This window comes from Bubalus bubalis, chromosome 2, assembly GCF_019923935.1.
Source record: "Bubalus bubalis isolate 160015118507 breed Murrah chromosome 2, NDDB_SH_1, whole genome shotgun sequence".
In the NCBI taxonomy this organism is placed as follows: Eukaryota; Metazoa; Chordata; class Mammalia; order Artiodactyla; family Bovidae; genus Bubalus; species Bubalus bubalis.
Window position 1 is genome coordinate 21153969 of NC_059158.1, and position 18911 is coordinate 21172879.

The 18911-nt window shown below is 42.8% G+C and overlaps 1 protein-coding gene and 3 non-coding genes across 4 annotated transcripts; all 4 read right to left on the reverse strand.

Moving 5' to 3' along the window:
* Window positions 1–6289: 6289 nt before the first annotated feature.
* On the reverse strand, window positions 6290–6363 carry TRNAI-AAU. Its single transcript has one exon. It is a non-coding gene; the product is annotated as a tRNA-Ile (tRNA).
* A 1442-nt stretch (window positions 6364–7805) lies between these two features.
* On the reverse strand, window positions 7806–11794 carry POM121L2 (POM121 transmembrane nucleoporin like 2). The gene has a single exon (XM_006058419.4). The coding sequence runs from the start codon at window positions 11673–11675 to the stop codon at window positions 8586–8588; it is 3090 nt and encodes a 1029-aa protein (XP_006058481.4). The 5' UTR covers window positions 11676–11794; the 3' UTR covers window positions 7806–8585.
* A 1768-nt stretch (window positions 11795–13562) lies between these two features.
* TRNAM-CAU lies at window positions 13563–13634 on the reverse strand. Its single transcript has one exon. It is a non-coding gene; the product is annotated as a tRNA-Met (tRNA).
* Window positions 13635–17761: 4127 nt separating this feature from the next.
* TRNAK-UUU lies at window positions 17762–17834 on the reverse strand. The gene has a single exon. It is a non-coding gene; the product is annotated as a tRNA-Lys (tRNA).
* Window positions 17835–18911: the final 1077 nt, after the last annotated feature.

Sequence of the window (18911 nt, forward strand, 5' to 3'; positions counted from 1 at the left end):
CAGCACGCCAGGCTTCCCTGTCCTTCACCAACTCCTGGAGATTGCTCAAACTCATATCCATTGAGTTGGTGATACCATCGAAAAATAGAGTGGAAATGTTCCTATGAAACATTTCACAAGTTAAATTTGCGTGAAGAAGCGATTACCTTAGCACCCTTCTTGCATACAGATGCACAAAATAGGTGGAAATAAAGCACAGATGCTTATAGACACAGTTTAAAGCTGTGATGCAATGGCAACCCACTCCAGTACTCTTGCCTGGAGAATCCCATGGATGGAGGAGCCTGTTAGGCTGCAGTCCATGGGGTCGAGAAGAGTCGGGCACCACTGAGCGACTTCCCTTTCACTTTTCACTTTCATGCATTGGAGAAGGAAATGGCGGCCCACTCCAGTGTTCTTGCCTGGAGAATCCCAGGGACGGGGGAGCCTGGTGGGCTGCCGTTTCTGGGGTCACACAGAGTCGGACACGACTGAAGTGACTTAGCAGCAGCAGCCTTGAGACTGGGATGCTGAGTTATAGTTCCTGGGGGAGGAGCTTGGCAGTTCCAACCTGGCTGCTCCTGATGAGCTCAGCCTCTACAATAGTTTGTTAAGTCACTCAGTCATGTCCGACTCTTTGCGACCCCATAGACTGTAGCCCACCAGGCTCCTCAGTCCATGGGATTTTCCAAGCATGAATATTGGAGTGGGTTGCCATTTCCTTCTCCAGGGGATCTTCCCAACCCAGGAATCAAACCTGGGTCTCATGCATTGTAGACAGACGCTTTACCGTCTGAGCTACCAGGGAAGCAAAACAGGTACTAATGCAGGTCTTTCCAAAAAATGAAGCGGCAGCAAAGTGAACTTTTGAAAAATGAGGAATATCAGTTTTTCATTATCTTGGGAAAATACTTAGTCATTAACTCTCCTAATATTTTTTCTGCTCTTTTCTCTCTTTCTTTTCACCTTCTGAGATTCTGATTACAAATATATTAATCAATAATTCTTAAGTGCTCTTTCTTTTCCCTTGATGTTTCAACTTGGGTAGTTTCTAGGCCTTCCTTCAAGTTTATCATTTCTTTTTTCAGTTTCTATAGAGTCTACTAATTAGTCTATTGAAGACATCCTATGTCTCTTACTGTGTGTCTGTGTTTGAATTTAGCATATTTATTTGACTTTTAGTTTCCAACAATCTATTGAAATGTACCATCTGTTTATGCGTTGGGATAACAAAAGGACCTACATTGTTCCATTGGCATCTGAAATGGGAGTAGTTTAAAGGGACTAATCTTGTAACGTGTGGGATGTGATGTTATCTCCAGAAAAATAATGTCAGCATTGAGTTAAATTGTAGGACACGCAGCTAGTGTTGCGGAATTACTTGGTAGTGGTGGTGGTGGTGGGGTACTCCCACATATTTACTGGCCAGACGTGTCTGAAGTAAAGTGTTCTGTGTGAGTAGTGAAGACACACAGGAGGAAAAAGTTTTGTTTTTTTCTAATGCACTTCTCAGCTCCAAATTCAGCCTTTTAGACTGCTTTTGGAAAAAGGACCTGGGTCTTTTAAATATTTATTTTCTTGTCGGCAGAGGGTGCAGGAGAGACACAGTAGGCATAAAAGTTTTGCTTTCTGGTTCTAGGAGTTCCTGCAGCCATCAGCATCTTTGGTGTCCAACTCCATTCTTTTGACTTTCACAATAGTAGAAAAAAGAAATTGAGTATTCATTGATCCATTCACAAATATTTATTGATCATCATGTGTGGTAAATATTCCAGGATGCAAAAAAGAATTAAGACTGGTTGTAGGGATTATACAAACAACAACAGTGGTTTCCAGTAACTGCTGGAGCACTCATTGCAAACTCTCAAATGGTAACATCATAGATTAAGGCCAAAATATCCAAAGATTGCTAAGCAGAGAGACTTTGATCCAGGCAGACTGCAGAATAATTCCCTGAGAGTACTGATGGGGGTACAAACTCCGACAAGGGGGAACTAGGAGAAAAAGGAAAGGACTGTGAGGTTAAACAATGATCTCCACCAGACACAAGATCTCCATGCAGTTTCTGGGAACGGGAAACTTCTGATTCATTGCTTCCATCTCCTCCTCTATTCTTTTCCACCTTCTCCACACACAAATTTTATATTGAAGGTTTTTGAAAATATTTCTGGGTAGGAAAAGAAATGCCAGAGATGGAAGACATCTGGAAACATCCCCTTTTGCTTTTCATTTGTTGGTTTTAGCTTCTTGTTTGATTGCATTCATTCAATAATTCATTTGTAATTGTAGTAGGCATACCTCAATTGTTTACAGGCCAGTTGCTTGCATTTCAAGTCATTGCCAATAGGTCATGGGTGAAAGTGAAAACAATAAAGCCTTTTGAAGAAAACGTAGCAAAATACTTCCACGCCTTTGAGATGAGCAAGTATATGTTAGATAGGAATAAGCTACACTGTACCTTACAAAAACTGAACCCCTTTTTCCTCATAAGTCCACTAAGAGAGAAAAACACTAGCCACAGACTTGAAGGCGATACTCCAGATAAAATTCACACATGAGAATTTGTTGGAGTTGGAGTCAGAGGAAGATAAAGAAATGTTAAAATGCAGTAAGTACTTTAAAAGGCTGTAGTTGTGAGCATGCATTGGAAAATCTTTGTTTTGAAGTTGTGAACCTTCATGGGGGCTGCTGCTGTTAAGTCATTTCAGTCGTGTCAGACTCTGTGCGACCCCATAGACGGCAGCCCACTAGGCTTCCCCGTCCCTGGGATTCTCCAGGCAAGAACACTGGAGTGGGTTGCCATTTCCTTCTCCAATGCATGAAAGTGAAAAGTGAAAGTGCAGTCGCTCAGTCGTGTCCGATTCTAGCGACCCCATGGACTGCAGCCTACCAGGCTCCTCCGTCCATGGGATTTTCCAGGCAAAAGTACTGGAGTGGGGTGCCATTGCCTTCTCTGTTCATGAGGGCAGTAGACTACAAAGGAAAGTTTTGTACTTCAGTAAGTTGACAAAAACCGGAATAGTGAGCTGTTCCCGCCTGGTTTTGAACCAGGGACCTTTATGTGTATAAAGTGAATGTGCTAAATACTACACCACAGAAACATCACCCCCAGCTTAGGTGTCTAATAAAATGGCATTCTAGTTTCCTTGGTTGCAACCCCCCAACCAATCTAATAATTTTGAATATTTCTCTTGTAGAATATTTGCACTCACAGTGCTTTGCTTTCCATCTTTTTAAAAGCTTTGTTAAAATAGTCAAAATAAAAGGGAAAAATCCACCCAGCATTAATGTAATCTGAATTATTCAAGTTCAAAACAGAAGGAGTGATTAATATTGCCTGAAAAAAGCATAAGCTCTGTGAAGGCTCCACAAGAAAACATTGCACTGGCCATTGTTCTGTCTGAAAAACTTGGATTTTATAAAGGACTAAGGAGCCTGGTGGGCTGCAGTCCATGGGGTCCTTAAGAGTCGGACATGGCTGAGCGACTTCACTTTCACTTTTCACTTTCATGCATTGGAGAAGGAAATGGCAACCCACTCCAGTACTCTTGCCTGGAGAATCCCAGGGATGGGGGAGCCTGGTTGGCTTCCATCTATGGGATCGCACAGAGTCGGACACAACTGAAGCAACTTAGCAGCAGCAGCAGCAGCAGTGTGATAGATAACCTCAGTTTTGCCAGGCAAAATGTAACAAAGAGAAGTGGTTAACATGTTTATTGACACAAATAGAAATATTTTAGGGTCAAGCCGGGAAAGAAAACATTTCAGGTGTGGTTTGAAACTTTGTGAGAGAAGCCCACTGAGCTTCAAGTTCAACATAAACCATATAGCTCCATTTCAGATGTCTTTTATAGGTTGAAGATGAATGTTATTGATCTGGTTTGCATTTCAGTATGGGAATGGGACTCTGGGAGAATATTCTGCAGGACAAGAATATACCATCTTGCACATATCACCACGTAAACATCTCTGCATGTCCCTCACCAAAAGAAGACATCAATCACATTCCTTCAGCTTTTAACAACTACCTATCATAGACCTACTCTCAATCAGGCATTTGTGTTGATGCTGATTTAAGTGGTGGCAAAAAGACATACTTTCTATGAGAATTTTGAAAATTAAATTTTTATTTTGAAGTGATTTTTAAAAAGGTGCAAAGACAACAGAATTTCCTTATACCCATTACCCAGTTTCTTTTAATATTAGCTTCTTACATTACCATGGTACCTTTGTTAAAACTAAGAAACCAATGTTGATATTTTACTAATAACTAAACCCTTGACTTTGTCTATATCACACCTGTTCTTACATAATGTCCTTTCTACTCCACCCCGTACTCCCCCACGTTGTATTCAGCCTCCCCTGGTCTGTGACTGTTTCTTGGTGTGGACGAAGTATTTTTATAGAATACTTGACTATCTTCCAGTCTAGGTTTGTTTGATATTTTTCATGTAACAGCTTGAGGTTATAGGTTTTGGGGAGAGAACAAAGCACTTGTCCCATCACTTTACATCAGATGTTACATGATAGGAGCATGGCTTACCATTGGTAATGGCAACTTTGATCATTTTTAAGGTAGTATTTGCCATTTTTCTCCCTTTTCAAGTTCTTATGTTTTCCTACTTCATACTGGACTATTGGAGAAGGAAATGGCAACCCACTCCAGTATTCTTGCCTGAGAATCTCTTGGACAGAGGAGACTGGCAGGCTACAGTCCATGGGGTCACAAACAGTCAGACACGACTGAGCAACTAACACTAACGCTGGACTATTTAGAAGCTTGTCACTGAGTATGGCCCGTATTCCAGAAGGGAGAGAAATAAGATCCATGGATGGGTCTTGGGTGGGTCGGAGGATTATTTACTTACTTAGGTTGGAATTCTTTCTTAAAGGAAAAGTATCCTTTCTGCTGTATTCACTGACTTATTTTTCAATCCTTTATTTATATCAGTATGGATTTATGAGTATGTATTTTACACTGTAGTTTGGATTATAATCCCAAACCATATTATTTGTAGTTCTAAGTGTTCCAGGTTTGGCAATTGACAGCTGTTTCCCTCTTATAAAGAGACAACTCAGTTCAGTTCAGTTCAGTCGCTCAGTCGTGTCCAACTCTTTGCGACCCCATCAACTGCAGCACGCCAGGCTGTCCTTCATCAACTCCCATAGCTTGCTCAAACTCATGTCCATCGAGTCGGTGATGCCATCCAACCATCTCGACCTCTTGTCCACTTCTCCTGCCTTCAATCTTTCCCAGCATCAGGGGCAGTTCCAATGAGTCAGTTCTTCACATCAGGTGGCCAAAGTATTGGAGTTTAATCTTCAGCATCAGTCCTTCCAATGAATATTCAGGGTTGATTTCTTTTAGGATTGACTGGTTGGACCTCCTTGCAGTCCAGGGGACTCTTTAGAGTCTTCTCCAACACCACAGTTCAAAAGCATCAGTTCTTCTGTGCTCAGCTTTCTTTGTAATCCAACTCTCACACCCAAACATGACTACTGGAAAAACCATAGCTTTGACTAGACAGACCTTTGATTCTTTGCTAAAGAGACGATTAAAGAAGCTGTTTTTAGCTGGTGGTTCAGATGGTAAAGATCTGACTGCAATGCAATGTGGGAAGCCGTGGTTCCATCTCTGGGTGGGGAAGATACCCTGGAGAAGGGAATGGCTTCCCACTCTACCTGGATAATTCGATAGAGAGAGGAGCCTGGTGGGCTACTGTCCAACTTTTACTATTTACTGCTGTGTTGATATTAATACTTTTTTTTTCACCTGTCATTTTAAAAACCTTCTTTCATCCTTTGCTGAACTAGTTAAAACCTAAGTGTGGAAGTGTAGAAAGCGTCGATGGGTTCACAGTTTATTTATAGATGAATATAGTACAAGAAGTTCAGTTTTTTTGCAGAATCAGTTATCCAGTGGAAAAACATGCCCAGAGCCTCTCTACTTTCCTTGCTGGTCACTCACTGCTATCCTTTCGCCCTGTAGATGGGGTTCAATGTGCTGTGCTTAGTCGCTCAATCGTGTCTGACTCTTCACGACGCATGGACTGTAGCCCGCCAGGCTTCTCTGTCCTTGGGACTGTCCAGGAAAAAACACTGGAGTGGCTTGCCATTCCCTTCTCCAGGCAGGGATGGAACCTGGGTCTTCTGTATTGCAGGCGGATTCTTTACAGGACTTCTACCTTCGGGGAAATCAAGGATTTCAACTAGCTTTATCTCTCAGGCAGTAATTGTGACACCCTAGTGGATATGAGACCAGAATTCTCATCTGTGTGTAAATGTAGCAAAAGTATCACTTCATGCCAGTTGGCCCGTATGGGGATCAAACCCGCGACCTTGGCGTTATTAGCACCATGCTCTAACCAACTGAGCTAACCGGCCACCTGATGCTTGTCCTGTTCCTCTTCATCCAATTAAATAAAAATGAAACGAAATGGTTTCTTCAAATTCTTGGGGGCAGAAAGCTGGGAATGGCGGGAGAGAAATGAACACAAAAACCCAAAACAACCGAAAACTACCATTAATTTTTAAAATCTTCACATTATTCCTATTTCACTTTCCCCCCATCTTGGAGTTAACGAAAGAAAAAGAGAAAAAACATTTGGCCTTGGTGAACTGTACTTCTTTGGGGCCTGGCTCAAACTATTCTGATTGTGATTGTTAATCAGACAATTACCTCAATAGAAGGTGTATCTGTCTTGTTTGTTGGTGTCTCCACAGTCTACTACACATTTCCAGCCTCCAGTCTGTCTCCATTTGATTCCTTCTTCACAGGGCAACTACAGCAATATAAACCCAAACTTGTGTTTTTCCTAACTTAAAATCTTTCCAGGATTTTCCATTGTATTTGGAACCCGATCCACACCGCTGGACATGGTTTATAGCATATCTGTGATCTGCCCCTGCTTCTCCCAAAGCTTGTCAGACTCCTTGAACAGTTATCCCAACAGATCTGCTCTGTTTTCTGGATGATCCTGTGCAGGTGTTTTGTCTTTGGTCTGTAATACCCTTCCCCAATTTATTCCCAGAATACACACCTTAAAACAGAAATCGAGTCCAAAGACTTCTTTGGTAAGATGAACTTCTGTCTTCTGCTTACTTTCCCCCAGCCTTTGTCATTTGTTCTGAAATCACTGGCTACTGACCAATCAACCCGCTAAACTATTATCTCCAAAGCAGGAGTTTCCATCTCCTCTGAATGTCTGGTGCAAAGCACAATACAGGGCATATAGCCATCACTATATAAATGCTAAATTATCATGTAAAGAGTAGTAGAAAAGGTCTCATACTTTTTCTCTTATCCCACCCCACCCTATAAGATAGCAATCCTGGATTGTGGAATGTCTTTAAAAGGTGAAATAGCATGAATATTTAGAGTCATGTATACCTGGGTTAGAGTTCTAACTTTGGTGATTTGGTGTAGGGAGGGATAAGTGAGCACAGACTTTGGAGCCAAGAGGATTTAAGTCCCAAATCTAACCTTTACTAACTGGTTGAGATTGGGCAAGTTTCTTACTATCTCTCTGCCTCAGAATAGATGTGAGTTGGATAGTAATTCCTATACCATAAACTCATTTCAATAATTTAGTTTTATTGTATCAACCAATTTAAGATTATTTTTCCAATTATCTCTCTTTCAAGGTATCCATAAAGCAGGAGATAGATGTATTCAGGGAGTCATTCTTGCCTTTTTTTTTTTTTTCATTAGGATGATAAGTGCTAAGGAATATGTTGAGGCTTAATCATAGACCTCGCATTGGTTATATACTTTTTCTCTTTTATTCCTCAGGTCCAAGAGTTTTACTGCCCTACCTGCCTCAGCTGGGAGAGATGTGAATGTAAAGGGTGACTACATAAGGTATTATACAAATTAAAAGAAAAAAATGAAATGTAAGCTTTGGTTCCCTAACTGAGCATTTCTGGCTCATACTGGAGGAATTATGACCATGATGTAAAGAGCAGAAGCAAGATTGTACCACTGTGTCTTTTTCTCCCCAACCCTCCTGTGAGTACTCTCATAGGTTAACCACTGATCCTCAAGGAAAAGTTGGATTCAAGGTCAAACTGCATTAAAAGCTTCTCCAAAAATATATAAAAATTAAAAAAAATAAAAGCTTCTCTGAAAACTGATTGAGGAACAAAGGTGAGAGAAATGAGGACTCGGTTGCCCTAGGGAATCAGATAAAGGAACCACTTCTTTGGGCCAAATGAAAGAAGGCTGAGATTTAGAAAGAATCTATTCCACCTTCCAGAGTTGCAAGAGGGCTGTATTTATTGCCTCCCTGTCATGTCTGTTCCCAGAAAAAAAGGCAGGAGGCAGTGTCCTGATTGAGCTCATCCTTGACACAGAAAGAAATGGGCAGGGAGGGGAAGGCAAGGCTCTGTTCAGTTCCAAAGATTTAGTTCCACTCAGTTCCAGTTTGCTATTATCACTGATACTTTAGTCTTTCATTGTCTTCTAGAATGTAGATTAGGACCACAGGGTGAATGTGCAAAGCTTTCACCTTAGATCTCGGGTATTTTTGCTGTAGAGACTTAGAAGATGCTGAGGCAATTCACTACACAGAGGTCCACATCACAGTATGAATGGCAAGGAACACAGGTTATTTCTTATGGGAATGATGCCTTCGAGAATGCCCTTGCTCCCTATTTCTTGAGGTTTTTGATTTTGTGCCAATGGAAAATGATGAGGCTGGTGATCTGAAAGATCTTTTTCCAACAGAGCCCTGGGGAGGTGAAGAATGCATCCCAAAGCCAAAACTGCTGCCTGCCTTAACTGGTCCAAGGACAGGAGTGCTCTGAGCAAAGGGATCCATGGAAGGGCCCCTAAACATAGTTTTTCTTGCAGAAATGTTGGCCCTCCCCAAGGCAAAAGGTGTGCCCTGGCTGGTCAGGCCCTGGTTTTTTGGGCCCCAGCCTTTACCCAAGGGTGTGATGGTGCTAGCTGTCCCACTTGGCACTGCTCCAGTGCTGAATGCTCTGGAGCTGGAACTCATGTCTGGAGCAGTCACACTGACCCCAGTCTCACCACAGTCCATAGGGGTTACTAATCCCCCAAAGTCAAAAGGTCTTGGGGCTGTGCTACCAAACACTGAGCCACAAGCCCCAGTCTGGTGGGTTGGGGTAACAACTCCAAAACCATTTGTATTAGCCTGACCAAAGGGAAAAGCTATTGGAGTGTTGTTAACATCTGGCCGGAAGTTGGTAGGGATGCAAAAGGTGGAGGCTGATGGTGCCAAACCTCCAAAGGCTGACTGAGTGGGACTGTTGAAGGATGGTTGAGTCCGAGTTTGTGCTGGGGTTGAGGATGCCACTGTTGAGTTTCCAAAAATGAGAGAGCTACTGAAGCTTGGGCCAAGGGCTGTTTGGGGGGCTCCTTGCTTCTGCCCATATGCAATCCCAAATGCAGGCTGGGGAGTTGCTCCCAGGGATAGTGGAAAAGGTGGCCTTGGGCCTGACCCCAAGGGAATTGTGAATGCTGAGGTTGAACTGGAGATCCTGGATGACAATGCAGGCTGGTTGGTGTTTCCTAGGGCTGAAGCTGTCAGAGAGCTAGCCCTAAAATTGGCAGTGCTCCTGGTAGGGGATATTTGGACAGCACTGGGAAGAACCTGGCTAAAGATAGTGACTGTGTGTACAGTAGGAATGGTAGGACGTTGGCATGGTGGCAAAATGAAGCCTGCAGCTGGGGAGAAACTGCCCTTGAAGGCACAGGCAGCCCCAAGAAGGAAAGTGTGGCAAGTAGAAGGGATGGAGTAAGTGTTGCCCATGGTACTGGTAACATTCACTATACCAAAATCGAAAGGTGGCTTAAAAGAGTCTTTGGATGTGCTGGCTGGTGTGGTGGACATGACTACAGAGGTAGCCTTGACCAGGCCATGGAAGAGATGGGGAGAAGCAGGGGTAAGTGGAGGAGAGGCCTGCTTGAAAGAGAAAGGAGCTATCATGGGCATAGTTTTAAGTGGTCTTACACTGCCAAAGATAGGCCTGAAAGTGGGAGTTAAGGTACCCGGAGCTGAAGATGGAGCAGCTGTGACTGAAATTCTAGAGTATAAGGATGTCCCAGTCTCACTATTGGGTGGGAGCCCTAAAATGGGTTTTGACATGTGGTCAGCAGAAGCTGCAACAGGAGGCACAGATGCAGGAGGATGGGGAGCTGGGCTGCTCATCAGTCTAAATGAAGTACTTTGCATAGTGGGGGCTGTAGGGATAACAGCAGATGAGTCTAGGTGCACGGCAGCCTGAGAAATCAAAGGTAGCTGTGTGGTGCCAGTGACTGGTGATGTGGGAGAAACAGGGGTCAGATGGATGAAAGTAGCTGGGAGCTTTGAGTCCGAAGAGATGCCTGAAAGGGGGTCTGACTGTGAGCACCCAATTGGGGCTGGCAGGCTTGCTGTTGTCAGAGGTGAGTGGGCTGCACTGATTACCTCTCCAGTGGGTTGTGGTAAGGCCTGTGGACCTGGAGACTTCTGTAACTTATTTAAAGTTTCCAACTGAGGACCAGCGCTCTGGGTTGGAGCTGTGCCTGCAGAAGGCAGGGTGAGAGACAGGGAAGGCTGAAGAGCAGACCTAGACTCAGGGACAAAGTCTGTGGTGATCTCAGTTGTATTCTCTCTGGCTTTGTTGCTCGACTGGAGTCCAGCTTTCTTCCCTAAGGCCAGGTCTTCAGGGATTGGATGACCAAGCTGGGGAGGTGGAGTGAGAGACAGCAGGTTTTCAGGGCTAGATGGAAGCAGTGGAACCTGATTTTGCTGTCCAGAGCTGCCAGATGTTTCTGGAGACTCGTCTGATACCAGGGGGACTGGAAGGTGAGACTGATGACCTTTTTCTTTCTTTTTTACTGGCCACTCTGGTATCTGGAGTGCACTGGGAATACTTTTCTTCCAAGGTTCCGAGAAATCTCGAGAAGAGCTGAAAGAGCTTGTGATAGCATTTCTTTTGGAGTTAAGGGAGTTGCCTGTGTGTGTGCTGGTCAAGGAGTCCATGGAGGAACAACTGGGCCTCTTATTCAAGCTGTGATCTGAGCTCCATGGGTTGAGGCTTCTATTCAGAGGCCCTGGCCTGGGCACAAAAGAAGTGAGGACTCCCTTTTTCACCAGAGGTTTAAATGCAGATAGTCTGGTCTCTGGAATACTTCTCTTACAGTCAAAGCTCTCATGAAACAGTGGTTCTTTAAACCTCACTTTCCCCTTCTTGCACTCTTTGAGGGCCCTCAGCACCGTTTCCTTTGCACAGGGGTCTGGGATCCTCTCAGAGGGCGAGGGCCCTGCAGAGTTGATTACCTCTGCTGGGGAAGCGGAGGGGGGCACTGTCCGCTCAGGAGGAACGATCTTGATGGTCACTGGGCTCCATATTGCCCTGGGGTGCCGCAGAGACCAGATACTCCGCTTGAAGTAACCTTCCCACCAGTCTGAGGGAAGAGGCCCCATGATGGAATTCTGGCATCTCTTCATGGGAAAGCGCCTCCAAGCCTCACTGACCATCCACGCCGTGGGTTTGGTAGGATCCCAGTCCGGCGGCCTCCTAGCAGGTCTGTGTCGAGGGGCAGCGTGGGCACGATGGACGTGCTGAATCCGGTAGACTTGATGAAGGGACTGAGTTAGCCGGCGGTTCACTGGCCTCTCCGACAGGTCTGCGCGCCCTTCTGCTGGGGATGATGGCGAAAGTCCCAGCTTGCCCAGGTAACTGCCCATGCGGATCAATGAAGCGGAGTCTAGGACTTGGATTTAGGGTTTCCGCTCCCGAGGTTTCCGACGACCCAGCCGCGGTCGAAGTGCGCAGTGTTCGGATGACGGTTGGCATCCAGGCACGAGGAAAGAGCAAGTGCCTCGGGGCGCTCCACATCCTCCAGGTCCGGTATCCGAAAGTCAGCAGCCGGTGAAAACAGAGGACACACGGGATGTCGGCGGTCGGGGTGGCCTGCTCGGCTATTTTGAGGCAGAAGCTGGACGCTCGGGCCTCTGTTCTCTCCTCTCCAGGTTGCAGCGCGCGGCAGGCGGAGAGGGATTGTAGAGGAAGCGCGCGGCCGGAGTTCACCCAGGCACGCAGAGCTAGAGCTGGGCAGGCGCGGAGTCGCCAGATTACCGCAGCAGCCGGCGGGAAGGGGCCAGGCTGCGGGCGGCGGGACTGACCCATGCGCCCTCCTGTTCCCTGGAGTCGGAATAATGAGTGCAGTCCGAGTCCCACAGGGTTAGTCGGTGTGGGGGAGCTCGCGGGAGCGCAAGACTGGAGACTCGGACGCGAGGACCTGTGCAGCCCAGACTGCATTCTTGGCGCCAGCAGCCGGGAGCAACTCAGGCGGGATTTGCTGGGCGGGGATTCCCGCACTTCTTTCCTTTGCCTTTTCGTTCCTTCAGCCAGTAGGGGTCAGTCACTGCCTCCTAGATGACAAACTCCGGACGCAGCCCCACCATCCAGGGTCACCCCCGGAGACTGAATCCGGCTTACCCTCCGATTGTTCGTACTGCTTCTACAGGCGCTACAGCAGTCTGGAGGGGTCTCGAGGTTTCGGACTGAGCCAGAGGGATTACCTGTCTGCCAGCCGCGAACCTGAGCGCCTCCTCAGGCACCTGGCTTAGTCGCTAGCTCAGCCACCCAGACTATCTCTTATTTGCTATCCTCACCTTGCCCAGTGCGGTCGAGGCTTTCGGAGGGGAGCAAAGGAGTGGGAGATTTAATTTGAGGTTGAATATTCACACTAACCCAGGGTGAACTAGGGGACTAGCATTCTGAGAAATTAAAAAACAACGTTTTAAGATTTCTAGAACAACTCCTAATAATAAAATTGGCATGGATTGAAGACAACTCTTTGAAGAAAGATCATTTCAAGGTTAAATTAAGGAACTCGGAGAGAGGGTTCCCTTCAAACCCCACACCGTCAAAATGGGTCCGGACATTTCCCACTTCATCGGTCTCTTTCTCCTTGAACTTGCGTCTCTATAGAATCTTATGCCAATATAATGTATGTTTACGCTTTAAGTCTTTATTCGATCATCCTACTATACTAGTCTGTACCCAAGAAGTATGAACATTGAAATCTGAAATTTTAATATTTAGTGATACCACAAATCTGTTATAAGCAAATTTGGGGTTTAATTTATATTTGCATTTACTAATAGAATGCAACCAATCAAAACATCTTAAGTAGATAATAAGTTGAAAAACCTCTTTACTGGAAGATGTAACAGAAGCAAATATGGCATTTATCACTTCTTTCTCTATGAGGTAGCATACAATGTATAAGACCACCTCGACAGAAAGAATATTTCCAATTGCTCTTCTGCTGGACATCAGGGATGGAAGGAATTTTACAATTCGGAGTAGTGTGCCACTTCAGATAGAAGAGTTTTGGAATTGCCTAGTGGGAGAATCGTGGGATTTTAAAGTAAGGTGGGAAACAACCCAAACTAGAGGATTATCAAACTTGTGAATTTTTATTGATTAAACATGGAAGATGTAGAAATTGACTTAGTTTCTGTTCTTGTATCCTGGCTGGAATAAAGTTTAGCGAAAATCAGTCAGTTCAGTCGCTCAGTCGTGTCCGACTCTTAGCGAAAATGAACAGGTGTAAAAAACCTTCTTAGCAGAGGATGGTTTCGATCCATCGACCTCTGGGTTATGGGCCCAGCACGCTTCCGCTGCGCCACTCTGCTCACCCCTTAAGCATTTTCACTGTTTTTCCTTTCAAAGATTATAACACCGTTTGTGATATATATATTTCCTTTCATTCTGATGGTTTCCGCCTCCCCTCTCTCTCCCTTACATATAGAAGATCCGCTCTTCCATAATCAGATGACCTTGGACCATCACTTCCAGATCTGCAATTTTCCAATCTGCCAAAGAGTGACCAAGCTTATCAACATACCCCTCCCCAGCACCTTTCCCCCTCTCCGCAGCAGCTATGTATGTATGCATGCGTGCGAGCTCAGCCGTGTCCAACTCTTTGCGACCCCACGGACTGTGATTTCCCAGGCAAGAATACTGGAGTGGGTTGCCATTTCCTTCTCCAGGAGAATCTTCCCGACCTAGGGATCGAGCCCACATCTCTTGAGTCTTCTGCATCGGTAGGCGGATTCTTTACCTGGAGCCGCTAGCCTCTCAGAAAGAGCAGAGGAAGCGCCCGCGGAGCAAAACTCAGGATGGACCCTTCTCGGGGAGAATCTCGAAAGTCGTGTAGCCAGCTCTGGTGCCATCAGACAGGAATCGTGTTAACCATCTCCTGTGTTGTTTGTCAAAAATCTCATAGACAATCCTTGAATAAAAGATGTTTTATTCGCTTGCAAGGGGGCAAGATTTTCACAAGGACGGTGCCCCTGCAATAAACTTAACTCAATTTGTTGTTCAAATTATTACACGGGGGTCAAAATTTCGATTGCATCTCGTTTGGGGTCGTTTCGACTTTAAAAAAATTATTTCTTTCTTTCTTTTTTTAATAGATAGGCCCTTCTTTTTCCCGTGTTAGAGAGCAGAACCTTTGGAAAGTTCCTGAACATAGCTCTTGTTTGCAGATGCCTTTGTGACCATGCTACAGAGGGCCCATCTGGAAGGTAAAAAGCCTTTTATCTTTAGTACTGTGAGCTGAAGGCTTCTCTGATGCATTAGACTGGACATTTCCACTCGCATTTCATTAGTCAAACTAAGCCACATGGCCAAGTCCATGAGGAAGAGAAAGTGTGTATGTTATACAATAAATACATTATTCCAATGAAATAATAATTATAAATTCACATGAAATTATTACAAATACTTATAATTATAAATTCACATGAAGTTGCAAAGATAATGTATTGAGGTTTTGTGTATCAATCGTTCATTCCTTTTTTTTTTTTTTTACTGTTGAATAGTGTTCCATAGTATAGATATAGCAGTTTTTAACCTATTCACCTATTAAGGAACATTTTGGTTGTTTTCAGGTTTTGAGCTATTACAAATAAAGCCTCTATAAATAATAATGTACACAGTTTTGTATGGATATAAGTTTTCATTGTTCCGGGATAAATGCCTAGGAGTTGAATTGCTGAGTTGTATGGTGTTTCTTTAAGAAACTGACAAACTTTTTCAGAGTGGCTTTACCATTCTACATTCCCATAAGCAATCCATGACAAATCCAGTTTCTCTGCATTCTTGCCAACCTTTAGCAGTTGTTACCATTTATTATTTTATCTCTTATAATAGGTGTATAGTGATATCTCATCATGGTCTTTATTTATATTTCCTAAATGATTAGTGAGTGATATTGAACATCTTTTCATGTGCTTATTTCCCATTTGTATATCCTCTTTGGTAAAATGTCCCTTCATGTTTTTTGCCCATTTTCTAATTGGATTGATTGTTGTTTTAAAAAGGAGTTTTGAGAGGTCTTTGTGTATTCTAGATATGTCTTTGTCAGATATGTTATCTGCAAATATTTTCCCTCAGTCTATAACTCTTTTTTAATTTTCTCAGCAGAGTCTATTGCAGAGTGAAAGTTTTTCATTTTGATGAAATCCAGTTAATCAAGTTTGTCTTTTATGGACTGTGTGTTTGGTGTTATGCCTATTTTCTCTCCATCAAGCACCAAGTCCCCCAAATATTCTCACATTTTTTTCCAAAAGTTTTAGTTTTATGTTTTATTTTAAATCTATAAAGCATTTTCAGTTAATTTTTAAATAAAATATGAGATGTAAGCTGAGGTTTGCTTCTTTTGCCTATAGATACCCAATTCTTGTTCAGTCACTCATTCGTATCTGACTCTTTGTAACCCCATGGATGGCAGCTCACCAGGCTTCCCTGTCCTTCACTGTCTCTGGGAGTTTGCTCAAACTCATGTCCATTGAGTTGATGATGCCAACCAACCATCTCATCCTCTGTCACTTCCTTCACCTCATGTCCTCAGTCTTTCCCAACATCAGGGTCTTTTCCAGTGAGTCGGCTCTTCACATCAGGTGGCCAAAGTATTGGAGCTTCAGCGTCAGCATCTGTCCTTCCAATGAATATTCAGGGTTGATTTCCTTTAAGATTGACTGGTTTAATCTTCTTGCTGTTCACAGGACTCTCAAGAGTCTTCTCCAGCACCACAGTTTGAAAGTATCAGTTCTTTGGCATTTAGTCTTCTTTGTGGTCCAGCTCTCACATCAGTACATGACTGCTAGAAAAACCATAGCTTTGACAAGACAGATCTTTGTTGGCAAAGTTACATCTCTGCTTTTTAATATGTCATCTAGGTTTATCATAGTTTTTCTTCCAAGGAGCAAGCATCTTTTAATTTGGATAAAATGGGTATCCAATTACTCTCCCACAATCATGAGAAAAAAGTAAGACTTTTCTTCCTGTACTGAATTGCTTTTGCATTTTTGTAGAAAATGATTTAGATGTAGTTGTATGTGGTGTTTCTGTATTCTCTATACTGTTTCATTGACATATATCTATCCCTCTTCCAATTAATGTACACTCTTTATTACACTCTGTAGCTATACAATAAGTCTTGAAATCATAAGAATGATTTCTTCCACTTTATTTCTGTTTTTCAGAATCATTCTAGCTATTCTAACTCATTTGATTTTCCACAAAAATTTTAGAATAGTCATGTCTATAGCTACAAAAAATCTTTCCTGGATTGTGATAGGAATTATGTTAAATTATGTTAAACTTGTACATCATTTTCAGGAGAGTTGACATCTTTGCTATGTTGAGTTTTATGATCAATGAACACATAATCTCTCTCCATTTATTTAAGCCTTTGTTTTCATCAGAATTTTGTAGTTTTGCTGTTTCCAGCAGGCACATGTTCACATGTTTGGGTAGATTTTTATCTAAGTGCTTCTTTACTTAAAAAAAAAACAACACTGTATTTTAATTTTGGTGTCCATTTTTTATTGCTAGTATATAGAAATACAATTGATTTTTCTATTTTGATCTTGTATTCTGTGACTTTGCTAAACATACTTATTAGTTCTAGAAGGATTTTTGTTTGCTTTTAGCTCCTTAAGATTTTCTATGTAAACCATCATATAATCTTCAAATGGGAAGTACAATCCTTCCACAGAGATGGAGGGAGAAAATGTATATTTCTAAAGAAAAATACAATTCACTGAGTAAGAAATTGTATCAACACACAATTGGACAAAATTGCAGAAATGGATTGTAAAATATGCCAATATTTTTGGGTAGGATGAGCATTTCACCTAAAGATTATACTGCAGTATTTGTGAAATAACTTCCTACCATTTATGTTTATCATTAGAGTGACATTACCATGGCTTAGTGCAGCAGGGCTTTCCCATCTGCTAAGTAGCTCAGTTGTGAGAGAGAATAACTGAAAATCTAGAAGTCCTGACCCAGTGAATACTTTACTTGACAAATATACTTTCCAGTTCCTTTTCTAATACACCCTAGTCTAAAGGAATAGCTTTCTTATATTTCATGGGCTGTAAGCATTTTATTGGAGAAGGAAATGGCAACCCACTCCAGTACTCTTGCCTGGAGAATCCCATGGACAGAGGAATCTGGAAGGTTACAGTCCATGGGGTCGCAAAGAGTCAGACACGACTGAGCGACTTCACTTCACTTCACTTAAGCATTTTATACTGTGTTCCTCAGGAGGTCTCCATTATTAAGAACTGCTAAGATCTCCTTCTGCTTAAAACACAATATCAAATCTCAGCTACTGGTTAAGGTTGAAGGTAACTGACTTCTTGGTGTTTCCTCACTCTACACAGGTCAAAGTGGTCAAAGTTGTAGCCAAATTTTCCTTGAGATAAAAAATCAGGATCCTCTAACACAAGAAAGCACTCAAACCTCCCGCCTGGACAGGGACTTGAACCCTGGACCCTCAGATTAAAAGTCTGATGCTCTACCGACTGAGCTACCCAGGCTCTAAGGATCCTTGGCTTACTTTGTTTCCCTTGTACACTTCAATGACTTTGGGGGCATTTTTTAATCCCCCAAGGTAAGGAAATGGCAACCCATTCCAATATTTTCAAAAACCTGAAGGGCTACAGTCCATGGTGTCACAAAGAGTTGAGCATGACCGAACTCACACACACACACATACAAGATAATTTTGACAAATTTGACATTCCCCCTCACATTTTTCCCAGTGGACATTTAGCATTTTTCTTCATAAATTTCTATTTTTGTTGAAGGATATAATGACTTGTATCAAAGGAATTTTAAAACTATAATAACTTAACACCTACCAACATCTATTGGCACTAGTGGTAAATAATACACCTGCCTATGCAGGAGATGTAAAGAGATATGGGTTCGATTCCTGGGTAGAGAAGATCTCCTGGAGAAGGGCCTGGCAACTGATTCCAGTATTCTTGTTTGGAAAATCCCAAGGACAGAGGAACCTGGCAGGCTACAGTTCATAGGATCACAAACAGTGGGACAGGACTTAAGTGACAGCATATGCATGACATCTATTGAGAGAGAAAAGAAATCTCATACTTACTTCAATTTATTTTTTCTATTTCATGTCTCTCACAGAACTTTATCCCAATACAACATTTTGCATTTAGTCTTTTCTTGATCTTCCTACCATGCTTCTCTGTACCAAATACAGGTATAAATATTGAAATTTGATGTTATTTCCTTTGAATATTAAAAATACTTCCTGTGGATTATGCTAATCTGCATCTACTTGCACATAACCAAGGCATGATAAACAGATAATAATTTGTAAAACCCTTTAATGGAGGAGGTAATAGAAGTAAATGTGGAATTTGTCATTCTCCCTCCTCCATGAAGTTGTATACAAAATCATCTTGGGACTTCTCTGGAGGTCCACTGATTAAGACTTTGCCTTCCAATGCAGGAGACACAGATTCCAGGAGCTAAGGTTCCATATGCCTCACGGTCAAAAAACCAAAACATAAAATGGAAGCAATATTGTAACAAATTCAATAAAGACTTTAAAAACAGGCCACATTAAAAAAAAAAAAAAAAAA

What these genes read in the sequence shown, in the direction of transcription:
- POM121L2 (XM_006058419.4), bottom strand. Translation starts at nt 11,675, where the DNA reads ATGGGCAGTTACCTGGGCAAGCTGGGACTTTCGCCATCATCCCCAGCA.